We start from the raw sequence: 19,000 nt of genomic DNA on the forward strand, positions 1-19,000 counted from the left end.
TCCATCCCAAATTTCAATCCTGTTAGCAAGCTCATTATCATGCCTAGTCAGAGTGAAACTGGATTTCATCATCAACATCTGGTAGAAGAGACATATCTCATGTATTGACGCATTGTAGGCTACTGTTCTCTATGAATATGTGAAATAAAGAAAATTGTCTATTGTATAATTGCTCAGCTAATTACAAATCATAATCACATTTAATAACGATTTCTACATTAAACAATAAACGAACAAAGCTAGCAGTACCTAGAAAACTATGAATATATAAAAATACTATAAAGGTGTAATAATCAGAAAAAGAAAAGTAGTAGTTATCTGATCAGAAAAGTTTAGTATGGCAAAACAGTAGTCAGTTATTTTGACTTTGACTCGAGTAGTAATTGGAATCAGAAACAGAGTATCATTACATTTTTTAGGCCTACTCTTCATATTTCACACACTCTGAAGCACAAGTAAAAACTAATTAAAAAATGTGAAATCTTTTAAAAACTTATCACAACTGGTGTTTTACAGGAATTTGTTCTGAGACTCCAATTATTTAATTTTGGTGATAACAAAACATTGGAAGCTAATGGCTGAAATGTATGTACTGGAAATCTATTTTTTTTTTTTATGTTGGTTAGTGTAATTTTAATACCTGCATGAATGCTCAGTTTTATTTATATTTTTTGTACATGACCTGATGGAAATTTATTGGTGCAGGGACTCTAATTGTTGCACGGACTTTAACTATTGCATGCAGCTAAGTTTTGTAGTTGAATGTTGTTTTCACTAGACGTAGCCTATCACAATTTGTAGATCGGCTGAATAAATCATTTGAATTTTCAAAAACTAAATGACATAGCCCTTTTTGCTTTTCTATCAATAACCTCATGATAAATGCAGATAAAGACTGGATACTATCCTTGAACATTCAATCAAGCAGACATTAAAAAAACAAGGGTTTCTGAATTATTTATTGAGAATGAAAACTAAATGGCAGAAATTCTTATAATAAGGTCAAAGTAATCTCTGATGGAGTGACTGAAGAAATAAAAGTGGTGTGAATCAAAGTTTCTTTGTATTATGATCCAGTTGCCTGCTAAAAAATGTTTATCTCTCAATAATTGTATCTTATTCGTTTAAAGATTTAATACAACAGGTTTACTCTTTTCATTCTATGGGGCACAGGAAAACATGGACAAAAGTCTGGAATAGCAATAGAAAACTATTAGAAATCAATTTCCTCCAAAAAAGAACAATAATTACTGTAATTAATCTTCCTCAAACCTCTTATCAATTAATTAAAAAATTCAGAATTGTGACAGCTATAACCACATAGTAATTGCATTTACTGTATGGCCAAAACCTATACTCATATCCTCATCTTTCTTTTAGCTGCAGTGAAACAGCCTTGAGATTTACCAACAATAACAGAGTTAAATTTCAAATACTATGCTTTTATTGGTTCTACAACTGTGGAAGGTTTAATTTTTAAACATTTATTAATTTGCATCCAAACACTTCAAATTTTTGCTTGTAAAAATGCAGTCAAATAACTTTTAAATGTTTCAAAATGTGATTTTTTATTCTTAAATAACCATTTAAATGAAATATTCTCATGATACTATGAATAAAATAAGTTTGTAAAGGTATGGGGCTAAACCAAAATGGCTACCAGTACTTAACATTAATTTGAGAGAATTAAGACTAAGAGACGAGAATAATATTGTAACAACAAGATGGACATCCAGCGGATCTACACAGAGCTTTTCACTATTTAAATGTAACTAATAGCTAACAGCTTAACACTAAATATAAGTTACCTACATGAATACATTTCCCCAGCTTGGAATACTTACAGTTCCAAGTGTGTAGCCTACTGTTCATACAAGAATATATACTTTATTGTACACCATAACCTAAAATATCCAACACCTACCAAACCTAAAACTTCACCTACCACACCTGAAAAAAGGAATGTATGCAAATAAAAAAATCTTGAATTTTTTCACACAAACTGAAACGAGTTATATTTGTCTAAAACTAATGCAGAGGCATTACCAATTAAAACTATCCTAATAGGTCAGATTTTTAACTGTGTTGGTGATTATCTACAGTATTAATTCAGATGAATTTAAACAACTAAGCTATATTTCCGAATTAAGTATGATGAATGATGGCATGATTCTAACATATTGCCATGGATGGAAGAAAACATTTATATAAAATAGAAGTTTTAAAGTTAGGACTTGCAGCACTTTGGTTACTACAGACTAAGGATTAATGCCAGGCCGGTTTACGTCTCACTGTCAAGTTGTATACAAATTAAGATATTCAATAATTACAACAAGAAAATGCAAAATATGACTATGGTTGCCACTTACAAAATGAGGTTAAGTTTGCTTAAACTTCTATATATGTTCATCGCTCCAGTTGTGGGGCATCCAGTATCATCCAAAAAGCTATTATTTTCTCTACAAATATTGAGTTTATATAGGCTATAGTCTGTATAAAATGTATACCCTCAGTTTAAATTTGTTCACTGCTCTACTAATTGGACACCTAGTATCCTCCCAGAAAGTTGCTAGCGAATATTATTTTTTCTAGTAGATATTTAAGAGTTCAAATTGAAATCTGAGGTAAATATTTACTATGCTGTACCCACTTCACATTATTTTTTAATCTTTCAAATTGAAAATGTTTAAAACATGAATAGGAAAGCAAACGGAAAACAATTAAACTGTTGAAAAGCCCATGAAAATATATAATATTTCCAGAAAGGAAAACTATTGGTCTAGAAGTTTGGTCGATGGGAGTGCCGATGGTCGTTGGACTTTGGGTCTGAGTAAGAGATAACGCAGGTTCAAATCTCGTCTGTGACCATTGCACTTTTAATCAGTACCATTGATCTTGTACTGTATCGACTCTCCCCCTTATTCTGTTTGATAAGATCCTCGCACAGGCCAATGGCCCATGAGGACAGACAGAATAAGGCTTAAAAGGGGATCAGCCTCTCCATACAAACAAAAAAGAAAATAAAAGAATTAGGTACACTGAAGCCACTACAGCCCTGACCATCACTACAAGTTACTCTTCATGTTCCGTGCACTGATAACCACAAATGCAAAACAGGTATATAATTTGCCAAACTTATTTAATTAACTTTAATTCCTTTAATACTGTATTAAAACATATTACCAGTGAATTAAATGTTTTTAATTACATTTGAGACAGAATGAGGTGTCGGAAAGACAGAATAAAATATACCACAACCATAAAATGAACCAAAGAATTTAATCATCTGTCTCTGTCAATTGTTTGTTATTATTATTATAACGGTGTGCAAGTAGTATCAGATCGAAAAAATGTAATTTAACCTTTACGAGTGCTTACGTAATCTGAACTTGAATTTTTAGGTACTAGCTCGAGATGTTTTTTTCCTCTCCTGGCAGATAATTGGGATGGGCGGAACTTAAGTCAGCAATAATGGCCATGGGGGCATTTCTGATTTGTACTTTCATAAGCTTAATTCACGTTGAACAAGAAATTATCAATCAGAAAATGCCTATGGCCATCAAGTAGGGGCCACCACACCTCACTTATGGTGGGGAAAGAAAAATATAGCTCGAGGTACCTAGTACTTAAATACAAGCTAAAAGTGGCTTTTAAATGTTAAATTTATTTTTTTCTAATTAAAATAAATATGGTACGTAGGCTACTTACTTACTTATATCACGTAATAACAAATAGTACATAGGCTAGGGGACAGATTATTACTTTACTATGTTAAGTTCATTCAATATTTTTTAGCATTTCTCTTTCTATGTAGCCTAATGATCTCTAATTTTAAATGCTCTTTGTGATATATTTAAAGAGTAACAAAATTGAAGTGATCCTATAACTTAAATATCCTGCAATAAAAACAGTAGATTGTTACAGAGAACTATATTATGTGATTTATTTATAGGTTAACATCCTTCAGACACGTTTTCAACACAAATGTCAATAAATATGTTAATTTTGTAACTATATATTTCAATATTTAAGAAATTGAAGTTGACACAGTAATTGAAGATAATTAACACAAAACCTTAAGATAGTGTCTTAACAGTAACAGATTCAAATTCTAGAAGATATGATAGTGACCCTAGACTCTGGGGGTTAGGCTATTTGCCACAGTCCAATCTTTTTGACATTTTGCAGGATTGTTCCTACTGCTAATAGTAAATATATTATCTACATTCAACCCCCACTCTTCCTCTCCTTAGGGAGGGTACCATAACCCACTTTTATAAAAGTTGTCCGATTTCAACCAAATTTTTCTAAAATGTGTTTCAATGTATATTTTTAGGAAAAGTAGCCAGGAATTTTTTAACTTCCCAATTTACTAAGAGAGGCTTAAAAACCCCCCTTAAGTAAATTGAGAGAAAAAAATATTTTTGGGTAGCCTACTTGTTATATATGTTATATATTAAATATGCATGGTTTTTTGGGGGGGAGGAAACAATACTGTAAGTTTTGATTATAGTTGTGTCTGCATTGTTGTACTCAAGAAGCACTAGTTAAGGTCACCACCGGATGTAAGCAGGTATCGCAGAGCCAGTTTAGATCAGATAATGCAGATAACTCTCATAGCTGCCAATAACTGCATTATTACACTGCCACTTCTGCTGCAGTTGTGCGCTTGTGGTAATTTATATCTGTTGGTTCCAGTAGTTTAATATTTAACATTTACGAGCACTTACATGATCTGTGCTTGAATAGATACTATCTGGAGTGTTTCTTTTATCTGCCGTAAGATCAGGGTAATGGAAATTTGGTTGTGGAAATTACAGAGGTAGCCTACTGTTATACGAAATTGTTAGAAGTCTCTTATGTGTTTAAAGTAAATAACCAAATCATGTGTAGTGATTCTAAATTCAGTCTCACGTAATTAACTTATTCTGAAGTTAATTAGGGCTGTCATTCTGATAGTTTAAAGCATGATTAAATGATTAAGACAAAATTATACTACATTTCATAATCCTCAACTTGATAACAAGTTAACCTTCTTTCATTGAGGATTCTAAAATCAGAACAAAAAGATAAGAGTTGCAAAGAAAGCTTATTGCTTAAAAATCTAATTCAGTTGAGCCAAATGGAATTTGCAACAGGTCTTGAAAAATAAAATGGTAAAAATAGGCCTACTATGTTATTTAATATGCTTTCAAAGTTATAAAATACTGTAACTGATATGTTAAAGAATTAATGTAGGTTTCTAATTATTTTTACTTGTAAATCATCATGAACAGACAGGTCAGGTTTTGGAGGAGGACAGCTATTTATCATTTTAATGGCATTTCCTAATCATTTTAAGGTCAGAAAATTCTGTGGTGATTGTTGATAAAATGCGTAGGTATATTCAATTATTACTACTCACAATCTAAGTGCTTCTTTTTCGGTCCTATAAGTTCTTCTGTAGTTGATTTGCACACTGATTTGGCTAATCCTTGGCCGGCTATACTGTGCCTTGCAGCCAATAATCGGTCCGTCATAGTTTGCCCCGCCATTGTTTATATTGAAGTGTTCTTCTAGGCTGGAGCATACACACTATTAACACCACTAATCTACAAAAATTTCGACACTAAATAAAACCATAAGACATTTAACAATCATTCACTACGAACTCCACAACGTAAGATGGCGACACGACACAACCCACGAACTGCTCCGACTCTTGCTGACGACGAGTGGATTTGAATGGATTGAGATTTGACAGGTCAAAAGCCGCAAGAAACAAATCAGTGTTAAAAATTATAAGATCGAGTAATATAAATTTAGTATTTGAACTAAATATTTTCTATACTATACCGAATTTTAAAAATTGTCAAGAAAACTTAATTCAATAACAAAACGAAAACATTTAAAATTAAATATAATTTAAGAATGTGAGTTGACAATCAGCAGACAGCTGGCAACTGATATCAGTGACCAACGAAACCAAAAGAAAATACTCTTTCGTATATAATATGGATACACACTATATGTTACCATGTATTAATACATACATACAATTAGTAATAATCTAATTTGATTTCAAAAGGTTGATTCAAAAAAATACTCGCTCCGCCGCGCGCCGGTGCCCGAATCCGTATGTATCACCTGCTGGGCGATCATGCTACCATTGCATTACAATACCCCTTACTTTAAAAATAATATTAAAATAAAAATATTTTGTATATTAGGTGTTTCAGTCACACGTGTTTACAAACAATCTGAAACAAAACTAACATGTAATCATACGACCAATACCTGCCCCACACGACTTTTAGTACTCACGAAGTTTGTATATAATTAAATTAAACAAATCTTTATTGACTAAAAACATTACTTATACTTTGCAGACGCATCCGTAGCTTGAATCCGATCTCTCATTTTCAGGGCGAGCATGATACCACTATAGCAGAAAGCCCGCACTTTCTGTGATAACATTATTTTGTACTTGGTCATTTCTGTCACCCAAGTTCAAATTACTAGACAACTGACCCGAGATAAATTAGAGATTTTAGTGGAGGGGTTTTAGAACTTCTGGAAATACACATAAGAAATAAAACTGTTGCTCGGGTTGATTAATTGTGTGTGTATGCGTGTGTAAAAATTGTCAGCCATGAGTTGAATAATCACCAATGAATGACAACATAATTTTAATAATGACATACGCTAATTATATTCAATTTTATTAAAGTATAAAATGAAATATTTCAGTTAATTAAATTTATTAACAAAATGTTTTCTGAAGTAGTAACATATTGAAATAAATTAAAATAGGAATTTACAATTATACAACTATAAACACATACTGAGAAAGGTTCGACTGCTTGTGTAAGATACGGTTATTTACGCTGTCACTTTTCTTGTGCTTAGGTCCATGATGTTACATGCAACGCAGCAAACCCTAAAAGTAACTGCACTGCATGCTGTAAGTAGGTGCATGTTATCCCCAAGACATATTCTCATTTTAAACCTTCTACTAAAGAGGAGTTGGAAATAAATTGTTAATTGCAGTCAACTTTATGTGATGTAAACTTAAAATAAACACTGTTTGTTGTTGCAAAAAATGGAAATCATCCTATTGTCAAGGTAAATCGCGCTCTCTCACAGGATGCAGACTCAACAAAATCTGGGAATATACTTAGATAGTATTTTAACCTGGATTTAACATTGACATTGTATTTTCTACTTACTTCAGACATATAAGCCTTACGTAACTTAGCTAAACTGTTTACCCCTCAAGTTTTGCAGATGGCCTAATTTGGTTTTATATATTCACATTTTGCTTATGGAGTAAGACACTGGAATAGTTGTGCTAAATACAATCATAAAGGTTACTTTAAGCTTTAAAAAGCTGTCTGAATCATTTTGAAATAATTTAAATCAAGAGAGCCAGCCGTATACAAATAACATCAGGGAGCTATGATTAGTAAATAAAAAAAAATAAATGGAAGTGGATTTTCTGTAAACGTGACAAAATTATGCCTCATTTGTCCAAAGAACTCATCATTGTGTAAAAATATATCATTCTTTTTATATTTATGAATACTTTCTGAAAAAGTGTGCACACCTTAACACTGCAAAAATAATTTAACTAACATCACCTTTAAAATTATTATGACTCTTAAAAATGTTTTTTTCTTGCCTCAGAATGACACTTAATCTTTAGGGTTGATAAGCAGACAAATGTTTGTAAGCCTGTTACGCCATTCCTATTCAGGCTCAAAAGTTTGTTAAATGATCTTTCGGACAGTAATATGTAAAAAAATTGATTTTCAATTTCCTTAAGCTCTAGTGTTAAGTGCTAGAATCAATTCTGTGACTAAATTACTAAGCTACCGTCTTTTGGGTGAAGGGGTGTTACGTACTGGCAAATAATCAGTTTTAACTGTATCATAATGAATCATAAAATGTATCTTTTGAGATTATGATTACTGTTGTTTTAGTTGAACTGACTTTATATAAATCTGGAACTCAAGATAGAATTAATCTAAAACTGTATAGTACTCTTCTGTGTCGCCTTATAGTATGTCGAAGAATTATAAAAAATAAACATTCTTCTTCATCCATGTTGTTTCATCAAGAGACGACTGCTATATAAGGCGGGGAACTTGAAACACAGTACAACGCCAAAATGTGCGTTTGCTGTTTGAAAGGAACCCACGAAGCCAATAGAGTTTCCCAGAGTTTCGTTGTCATTTTATGGCTCGTGTGAAACCACACTAATTCTCTGAATGATCCTTATCAGTTATTGAAAGTCTTGTTTTTCACTTTTATTAAGATAAAAAAGTCAAATGTAAGTCTATAACGAGCCTGTAAAATGTCACCATAGCGAATGCTACCATTACTTTCATCAAAAAGCATTATAGTTACTTTGTAAAGTGGCTTTTTCGCAGTGATGTTTGAACATCACTACAGTGACTGTCACCGATTGAGAGTGATAGACTGTCACTGCAGCGTTCGTCACCAGTATTGTGTTAATCTTAAGATCTGGTGAAACCAATACAATAATAATTAAACTTTTTAAGATGAAAGATCCATATTTTGGAGCCCTGAAGTTGAGGAGTGAAATAGTTTTTATATGTACTAAAGATAAATTTCACATTTTGGAACAAAATTCCATATTTAATTAAAGAGCTTCAACAACTTTGATAATACTTAGTGCAGTGTAGAGAAATCCTAAAGCCGGAATCTTTAGCTTAATTAATGAAAAAGCTTGTGATATAATATGACAAGCCCTATAAATTTGACCGCAAGTAGGCATATTTGAGTTCACCTATTATTTCAATATTGACAAAAAATTTCAACACAATAGTACTTCGTAGTTTTTGTGTTACAAAAGCACACACATACAAATATTACATACTTAATTTAAAATTGGTTTCATTTTCTAAAAGGACATGTATGCCTACCTTACATGCAACCTTCTCGATATCTTTGTTTGTACTCTCAGTATTCGTTCTTAGAAAGTATCAATGTCTATAAACCTGATACAATACAGCGTATGTTCTTGCTTTCCAATATTCCCTATATCAGCCTATTGTTTATGGTCTTGGTTTCCACTTTTTTTCCCTATATCATCCTTTAGTGTATGTTCTTGCTTTCCAATCTCTAGTCCCTATATCATCTTATAGTATGTGTTCTAGCACTCCAATACTTATTCCCTACATCATCGCATTTTCTTGGTTCAGTCGAGGAATTATATTAATTTTTATATACCTATTCGTATCCCTCATCATTACAAAACAGACTCGCACTCTCCACAATCTGTCATAACAAAATAGCACTTTTCATTCCATTGGCCATGGCCATGAGTTCGCTGCACTTACTTGTTTCCTCAAATTTTAGTCATGGAGCGAATGGTGATTTATTCTTTCAGCTTTTGTAAATATACTGTAACACATGTCAAGGAAAGTCAATTTCAAATATCTTACATGCACACATTCACAATTTTGTTCATTACATTACATTTTATAACAGTGTTAAAAAATAATATCCAGAATAAACTAAATGATTTGAATACAGCATCTACAAGTAGGTTTAACAGTACTACTGTCACTGTTATTTGCAGCACACCAAAGCAGGTGGCATTTTTGTTCACACAAATTCAAAATCACGTGACACATTCAACATCTTGACTCGATCACCTGTATGAGTATTAATAAATTTCAATATGTATTTCAGAATAAAAGGATGTCTATATTTGATTTGTGTACAATAATGCATGGTTGAATTAAAAAACCAAACAAAGATAAATATAAAAAAATTTGATGTTATGATGTTTGATGTTTTATCCTAGATTGTAGTTATGTGTTTGGTTAGTTATCCACCCGAGCATGTAATCAGAATGCACATCTTAAAACATAAGAGTTACTGATTTCTAGTATTACTGAATGATGGCAAATATCTGAAGACGATCCTGTTTCCTTCCCCATAATTAATTATTTAAACAAAGGGCAAAGGCAGATCTCGCAACCTAGTGCAAAACTTATAAATTATGCAAGTAATCAAACCTTAGCTTGAAGTTTACATGAGGGCTTTAATAGTTTGTTATAATTAAATTTACATTTTTTTGTGAACATTATTACTAAATATTTTCATGTTTGTAACATTTTAAGTAACCTCAATTTGATTTCATATTGTAATCCAATTACATAAAATAGGCTACATATAACTTATTTTATTACAATAAGTTACTGTATTGTATTAATTAAATTACATTGACAGTTAAATAATAATTTATAAATCCACTGCAGGTATTAATATTAAATAATAATGGGCCGACCTTTATCTTTCAGCATTAGTATCTATCAAAACTATTCTATAAACATCTGTACATAACTTTTTTAGATTAAAATTTTCGAAATGTGCCTGGGGAAGTAAAAATAATGTATATATTACTAAAATGTGCATTTGTAAGTTTATAGAAATATCTAACAGAGAGATTAATACCCTATAGTCAAAATTAGTTTAAAAGTGGTTAAAACTATCCACTGCCAACAAAATTCTGAAAACTTTCTATGGGTGCAACTTTGTATTTTATTCTAAACCAAATAAATCTAAAAGTGCCTGAATGCAACATTTGCAACCGCAGTGCCCCTGTACTCCATCCCTACTCCCACTAAATATCTTGGTAGTTTTATCTCTTCATTACTCAAGGGTGTAACTAGCATTATGGAAAAATAAGAAACATTACCTCTAAGGTTAAAACAAAATTACTAGTATTTTTACTATACTAGGTTTTCTGACCATCAAAGAGTTAAGGCTCTTGTTAATCATGTTTAAGAATATTACAGACAAAACAAATAATTACTACTATTCAGGCTGCAAAACTTTTATTTATTAAACAATAATTTTGGTTACGTTAAGACTTTTACACAAAATACACAATTTACAAAAAGCAAATAAAACTAATACACAAATAACAAAAATTACACAATTTTCTAACAACATTAAAAAATAATAATAAAACAATATCAAGCAGCCATCATAATATCAAGTACATTAGAGAGTATTATTATACATAATCAAAATAAAAACCAATAAATTACCAATTAAGTACAAATAACAATTACAATAATATGAGATCAGAAAAAGAACACAACCAAAGAAAATTAAACTTCACTACTTTTAGACATAGCAAAATCAAATTAATTAAAACATGAACATTGGTAAAATAGTGACAGTTAAAATACCATTAAAATATTTCCACAGATTATCTGTAAGAATCTAAACTAGTAAAATTACTTAAAATGAATCACACAGAATTATTACTGTTGAATTTTATTGCACAAGAGCTCCCAGTGGGTTTTGCGCGGTACCTACAATGTTATATGAGTAATATAAGTTTTATTAGATTGGCATGGAAGTTCTCAGGGTTTTGTGTTACTGTACCCCTCAGGCACTTACCAAAGGTGAAAACACAACAAAAGAAGACTATGATTACATTATCCATGTACGCAACTGACGTGATCCACTACAATTTTTGTAACCTGGCCAACAATCACAGCGGAGTTTTTATGTGATGGAAATTAACGAAATTTATCGAAAATTGCGTCAAGAGAAGAGGTCCAATATTGCTTCACGACATTGTCTGTATCCACAAATCACTGTCCAAAAGTTAAACCAATTGAAAGGTCGAAGTTCTGCCTCACCCATCATACTCCCCAGACCTCTAGCTAACCGACTTTCACCTTTTCAAGCACTCTAACTTTCTCACTGGTAGAACTTTCACTAATTGAGACAAGGCAAAAACAAATTTCGTATACTACATCAAATTCTGAGCACCAAATATTTCCACTGGCTGAATTGATTGGCTTCTAAAACATTGGTAAAACTGTGGTGATTCTGACGATGCTTATTTTAGTTAAATCGAATCAGTATTACTGAAGATATACCATTTTGAACTTTATTTATTAAACCCTGAGAACTTTTGTAACAACCTAATATTTAATAATAACAATCAATGAATTACCTTAACTTTAACAATCTTGATATTCTGAAACTCATTCTATTTTGTAATAGACTTGTAAAGTTAGATTTTAATGATATACATAAACTATGCTAAATTCTAAGTAGATCTTTATAAAAACCTAATCAATGTTTAAAATGAAAGCAATGGCAATATACATTCAGCACCAAATTGTTTACTTTTAAGCACAGTTTTATCTAGGCATATAAGCTTTAAAACGATTATATTTCAAAGACAATACGCTAGATTAGAAATGTTTGACAGACAAATATAATTGAGTTGAGAGCAACTCAGTATTAAAGTCACTGAACTCTGTATTAATACTTTCGCAAGTGCCCGTGAAATGCCATGAATTATGACGACCGCACCCAAGTGTGTATTTTGCTAGTAACAGGAGTGTATATTTTATATGTAACATAGATGTACGCATTAGTGCTAGATCACCATCAACATACAGATTGAGGATTTGTATAGTGACAACAGAGAAAAATGTCAAAGCTCTGCCAGATGTCACAATAAACATTAATTCTTGGTGATAGACATGACAAATGCTGTGCTCCCTCATCTTGGGACCAAGCAGAAAAAGTGTGCTCTCATGTTGCTACCCTTTGGCACACTCAACAGTTAATACTACAACAATATTAAACGTGATGACACACTGAACTGCAATGGCTTGCCTATAAGCTTTCACAGGTTATAATGCTGTACTGTTGAAATAAGTGAACTGTGAAATTGGCATAGCAAAAGAATTTAGGCCTGTCTGATTCCTAACAGAAAAATAACACTGGTATAGCTTATCAAGTATATTTTTTAGTGTTGATGATAAACCATTCCAGATGTCAGTGCTCGACTGATCAAGTAGCGTTTGCATAGAGAAGTATAGAAACATATATTAGATTTTTTCTGACTATATAATTACCTATTAAGAGAATGTATTTGCAACTCTACATGTTATACTTATACAAATGTTTTCAAAAATCAGAAACTTTTTGGTATCATTCTTCATAAAATCAATTTGGTATATTTATAACACATTTCTTTAATAAAATTATAAAGATAAATCTTGTAATTGTTAATTTTAGATGTCATGTATAATATATATGGTTTAGATTGCATTTCAGTCATGGGTTACTTACTTTAAAACTTTCTAAAATATTAATACACACTCAAAATATTCTAATTGAGGATATAACTCAAAAGTAGCTTAAAACTATACTTTTGAAACCTAATTATCAAACCAAAATGAGCACAAAAAATATTACAATATATAAAAATTATCAATAAGACATCTAATATAATTAAATGATAAATTAGGTGATAAATTACCTACTCAGGTAATAATTTTGATATTCCTTTTTGGTATTAAAATTATAAAAAAAATACTCTAAAATTAAGACGCATACTATTACAAATGTCTGTTATAGTTTTGCCATGAGTACTGAATTAAAAATACTGAACTATCATTAGTTGACGTCTAGAATTTCTCTTTTCTTGTCACAGTGCCCACTGATATTTTTTTAATTGTCATTTTGTTTTATAATCAAAACAGGAATTATCCCACAGATATACATTTTAAAGGATGTTATTATATATTTCTTATTTGAAAATGACATTACTGATATATAAAATTTATTAGGTTAACTCATATATGCAGGCACATATTCTAAGGCATCTTATAATTTTATATTTCACAGGCAATGATCAACTATTTTTATAAAAAGAGTAGCCTGACTACATTAACAATCTACAACTCAAGACTTTCTCCCGTTGTTTTCACTGGCAAATTGGTAATATAAAAGTTATTTTTACACAAATTAATTTATTTGTATAAAAAAGATTATTATAGTTGTAAAAATGTGTACTAGCCAAAGACTTTAGTCTATGTAGAATGAATCAAAGTTGTGAAAAATCGTGTAACATTGTAATTTAATATTTAATTCTTTTAACATATTCGGTGTAGGAGACTGGAATTATTACAAACCCTACAATTCTAATGCACTTTGCGACCTGCTGGAAATCCAGGTCCTGGTTCACCCTGACTTATTTATTGCCTCAGTGTGTGCACAATAATTGATGGAGAAGGTTGTACTGTTTATTCCATTTAGTGCATTGTTTCTTTTTGCACAAAGCATTCTCGGATCGCCATCTTAGTTCATTTTCACTGCTGTGTGTTTTGTTTGCTGTAACGTGACTTTGCATAAGTAACTGAAGTCAAAAGGAGGAGGATATTGAACTCATTGAACACTTGTTATCTGACAGGGAAGAATCCATTTCAATTTCAGACAGATCTGATGATTACATTTTTGAGTATTATACGAGAGTGGATATTGTGTTGGAGAGGGAGAGGGTAAAATTTTAAATAAATGTTAAAAAATAAACATTAATCTATTTGCGAGTGCCAATGGGGATGGGTTCTGAAAAACCAGCTTTTGAGTAAGGACCCTTACCAGTGTTGGTGGCTGGAATTCCAGCCCCAAAAGTAACGTCATCCAGTCAACAAGGGTTTCTGGCCATCTTCAATTAGCTCTTTGGATATCACCGCATTTTATATCTGTACGTTGCCACATTTCTCGCAGTGAATACGTTAAACCTTTTTCATTAAAAGTTCTCTACATTTTGTTCTCCAATAATCTTTTAAATTTCTTAATTCAAATAATATACATCTCTATTAAGCAGCTTTAAGTGTTGTATTGCAAGCATACAAAGACGAAAAATGATTATTTGTAATAATTAGAGACTATATATTGCTGTTATGTATGTGACACTTACGACCCCTATGTACCACACACGTTGTATAATTCCAATTGGTGATTTCACAAACTTCTCCTTAGAAAGGAAATATATGACAGTGAAAAGGAGGTGAAATAAAGACCTAAGGAAATTTCCTTGAAGGACATGAAAATAGAATGTAACTAGGAGATTGAACTTCGATGTAGAAGTAATAAAAAAAAACCTCTGGAAAGTAGTTATCCTGGGACTCAGAGCTATATGTTTCCTGGTATGAAAAAGTACTTGCAGCATTGCTATACAGAATTGTAAAAAATAACATTACATCAATCACAGCTGAAAAGCAGATTTTGAAGTTCCTGCTGTGAGAACGTGCTTGCAGCATTGTTATCAGAAAATAACATCACATCAGATACAGCTGGTTTCTGAAGTTCCCGTTTTGAAAAAGTACTTCATAGCATTGCTTTGCAACATAATAAAATGTAAAAACTTTTGCATCACTCAACAGACCACTATTAATTTTTAATGAATCTGTGCAATATATATATATATATATATATATATAATATATATATATATATATATATATATTATTATATATTTATTACTGGTATATACATATATATGACATCAAGCGATTTACGCTGGGTCCTTTATTAGATATTTTATACCATTTGTTTTTAATATCCTGTTTGTGTAAAGTTGAAATCCACTGTTTGAATACCAAGTATTTAGTAGTTAATATATGGTGATGAGATTGATTCACTGAACTCTAAAACAATAATTTAGAATTAGTTTTAAATGTTAATTTAATTTTATTAGTAATTCAGTTAATAAAATGTAGTGCCTGAAACAGTAATTTTATAGTTCATAAGAACTCAATTGCATAAACAACAAATTTAGTAAAAAAATCAATATGTTTTGATGATTGTATCAATATTCGGAGACATAAAGTCAAACAATTTAATTTTTTTGACAATACTAATTTAAACTTAAAATTTTATAAAATTTTCCAATTGCCTTATTGCCATCAAAAATGGAGAAAACAACAGAAGAAAGTAGAATTACTGACAATTATTTATAAATACATTATTGGTGGTATCCTAAAATAGTCAAATGACAAAGGAAATGTGTAAATAATAATAATAGTTTAAAATGAATGCCATTTCCTTTTTTTAAATAAAATATATCAATGTCTAGCAAATTCTTGGAAGTGATGATCACAATATGTTCTTATAATGATCATTCAATCTGATTCATGCAATTGTAATAAATATTATATATACACTCCATTAACTTATTACAAAAATATGTACTGTAATTACAAACAATATTTACGCAGATGTAAACAAAGCTTGAAACATTTTTTTAGTATAAGGATGATTTTAGAAATTCCTAAGACAATTAACAATATTAAATAGGTGAATAAGATATATGATATTAAGGCGCTTTTGTGACAAGTTAAAATACAATAATATGATTGAAATTACAGCTACAGTATAAATTAGTAACAATTAGAAGACACCCTTCAGTCTTTAAATATAATTAATAACAGTTATAATAACAGAACTGAAGGCACTAAACACGTATTGTTTGTTTTGGTCTTGAACTATAATACTATAAATGCTGTGAGTCACTGCTCGGAGACGTTTGGTATGATAAGGCGTCAAGTGCCTTTACACAGCCATAGGATGGAAGACTAGGTGAAGTCTGGACAGGCCAGATTAGATCAATCTGGAGTTCTTGAGGTAATAGATGAGCAACGTGTGGACAAACCTGTACTGAGCTACGGACTGAACCATCATTGTGCGCTGATGACGTAGTAAGGAGACTACACGTGGGATATCTACTTCCTGCCAAAACAAAACATTAATTATTTACATCTAAAATGTCTTGCTGATCTCATTAACAAAATATTTGTTTTATAACATAATACATTGTCAGAGGATTAAGACAACTGCTATAATTGATCACTAAACAACTTTTCTTTTCTTATTATTTTTATTTATAAAATAGGAAAAATAACTTATAAATAAACATCTTGAACAGATTTCAGATGTTTAAAATTGAAAAAGCTTGCAGCCCGTATTGATCACTGTTTTGTCATATTGGTCATTAATCAGCTAAGCTATAGCAGAGATAAATAATAGAAGTATAAATGTTGAAATTTAATATTCTGTAAACAAGTTATGATGGGGCGGGTAGAGCAAGGAGGTGTAGTGTAGAGAGAATGGCACAGCGCAGGGCATTCTAGTGTGGGTTGTCAACACTACGACAACTTGGCTGAGACTCAGTCAACAAACTTCTCCCGTAAGGATCGGCAGTCTACTTCTATTATTGGTCTCTGGCTATAGCCAACCACGTTACAGGTCAGCCCCTTTCAACTCACATGTATAAGCAGATGTATTTTATTAGCATATATTTGGTTTAATATAATATGCTGAGTGACAGCTTTTCAAAGTGAGGCTAAATACAATGTATGACACGTTATAAACTGACAAAACTTAAATTATAGTCTTAATCACTTTCTTCTCTTTCAGATATGACATAATTTGAGAAGCTGCTCAATATTTGTTTTCCTTTCCAGTGAACACAGAAGATTAAAGGTGATATGTCTCTTCATTATGGCCTTCTTTCCGTATTATAATTATTTCTGTTCCATTCTTTACTAGTGTCCAAAACTTGAAATCTAGAATATCTTAAAGAATTTGAAAGTCAGGATACACTGAAAGAAGAAGGTATTCTGTCTTAAGAGCCGGCTGGACTGGTGCCCAAAAAACAAAAATGTTAAAATTTTTTTTTACTCACTCAGAAAAAGAATCTCAAACTTTGTTGTTTTTATCATTTGAATGTTCTAAAAGTATCACTTTATGTCTTAATAAAACTAAAATGTGTTTGGAGGCATAATAATTTCTTTAAAAGGAGACTCCTCCCATAATTCTATAACAAAAATAAGCGTGTAAAAGTGTTTGAAGTTTAAGATTATTCTTTTGGAATAAAATTCAAGGTCTTTTCACTACAGCCTGCTCTTGATGGATTCCAGAGGGTGGAGTAAGCTGAATATGCCCAGGAGCGGAGATTTACTTGGTTCTATCCGTTCTAGCTTGGATTAAAGCAGCTCCCTACAGATTTACTATTGGCCGTTCTGCCAGCACAGTCTATCCCACAGTTAGCTGTTCATCTGCTACATTAGTTGCTCTGTTAATCAGCAAGGGACTTGCCTTAGACTGACACCTCGGCAATGCATGCACACATCAGCCAAGGTACACTCACAGAAGGACTGGGACACCTCAGTGTGTGAGAGGTGGAACAGTCAGGTGGGGATATGTAGCAATGAGGATAGGGATTAGGAAAGAAGAGGTGGTTAAATGTCATATCTAGGACAACAAAATGAACAGTCATAGTCTTTATTTTATCAATTCCTAGTTATTGTAAAAATTAAGAATGAAAAATGTATATAAAATAATAAAAACCAAAGTGTATTATTTATACAGCATAAATTAATACATTATAAAAGACCTCTTGTCCTTTCTGAACTCTATTAGAGAAGAGCGGATCAAAATAGTCCAATGGTAACTGTTGCATTTTAATCCCTCTTCTACATGTTGTCAGTTTCACGCATATGAAAAATTACTGATGAACAAAAGAGAACAGCTGATGTTCAGCAGCGATATGACAACACTGGCTCATGTTATAGGACTATTCTGGTGTGAGCTGCTCTAGAAGCAGGCAAGTGAATAAAAATCTTTAATAAAATAAAAATAAATAAATGGAAGATGATGAATATTTATGAACTGATTTCAAATGAGGGGAATGGGATATAAAGCGGAGAATTAAACAAAATTGAGACAGGCATTAAAATCTAACCTTCCCCTTGGTGACAAATCACTTAGTTATTATATCTTTATTGACTTCCTGAATTAAAGGTTTGAACCCTAAAATATAAAAAGATTTGAAAGCGGTTTGATTGTAAAATAACTGAACCTGATTGTGGTCGAGAGAGTAGAGGAGGAGGTCACTGAGGATGGTGACAGCTGACGGTCCAATTCCAGTGGAACAGTGGACCAGCACTGGAGGGTTGCGGTTGTGTCCGGCTGGGATTTCTGTTACCGTGTGTTGTCGCACAGAACTCACTTCTTCCAGAAATCCTGAAAGAAAAACAAGAACCTAACGTTATTTTAATAACAGTTTGGAGAAAATTTCCTTAAAATTGACACTGTCGGAACAACAATTTTACCTCTATTCTTAAATATACTACAGTTTGAATGTTCTCCAACTTTTAGAGGA

General features: G+C 31.6%; 2 protein-coding genes across 10 annotated transcripts in view; both read right to left on the bottom strand.

Annotated features, from left to right (window-relative positions):
• The window catches only part of LOC124359502 (phosphatidylinositol-binding clathrin assembly protein LAP), a 121,717-nt gene extending 115,877 nt beyond the window's left edge, over positions 1 to 5,840 (bottom strand). For 2 of the 8 annotated variants that reach the window (XM_046812286.1, XM_046812283.1), the window contains exon 1: positions 5,405 to 5,837. In XM_046812286.1, the coding sequence (XP_046668242.1) occupies positions 5,405 to 5,534 (130 nt within the window). In that variant the 5' untranslated portion in view covers positions 5,535 to 5,837. Of the gene's footprint in view, positions 1 to 5,404 lie in introns of all 8 variants that reach the window. The other 6 variants (XM_046812287.1, XM_046812290.1, XM_046812285.1 and 3 more) reach the window with 6 other exon arrangements.
• Positions 5,841 to 10,664: 4,824 nt separating this feature from the next.
• The window catches only part of LOC124359503 (tyrosine-protein phosphatase non-receptor type 21), a 45,779-nt gene continuing 37,443 nt past the window's right edge, over positions 10,665 to 19,000 (bottom strand). Inside the window, exons 21-22 of one of the 2 annotated variants that reach the window (XM_046812292.1) lie at positions 18,698 to 18,861; positions 10,665 to 16,566 (exon numbers count right to left, since the gene is read on the bottom strand). In XM_046812292.1, the coding sequence (XP_046668248.1) occupies positions 16,438 to 16,566; positions 18,698 to 18,861 (293 nt within the window). In that variant the 3' untranslated portion in view covers positions 10,665 to 16,437. The remainder of the gene's footprint in view (positions 16,567 to 18,697; positions 18,862 to 19,000) is intronic. The other variant, XM_046812293.1, reaches the window with a different exon arrangement.

This window comes from Homalodisca vitripennis, chromosome 4, assembly GCF_021130785.1.
Source record: "Homalodisca vitripennis isolate AUS2020 chromosome 4, UT_GWSS_2.1, whole genome shotgun sequence".
Classification (NCBI taxonomy): Eukaryota; Metazoa; Arthropoda; class Insecta; order Hemiptera; family Cicadellidae; genus Homalodisca; species Homalodisca vitripennis.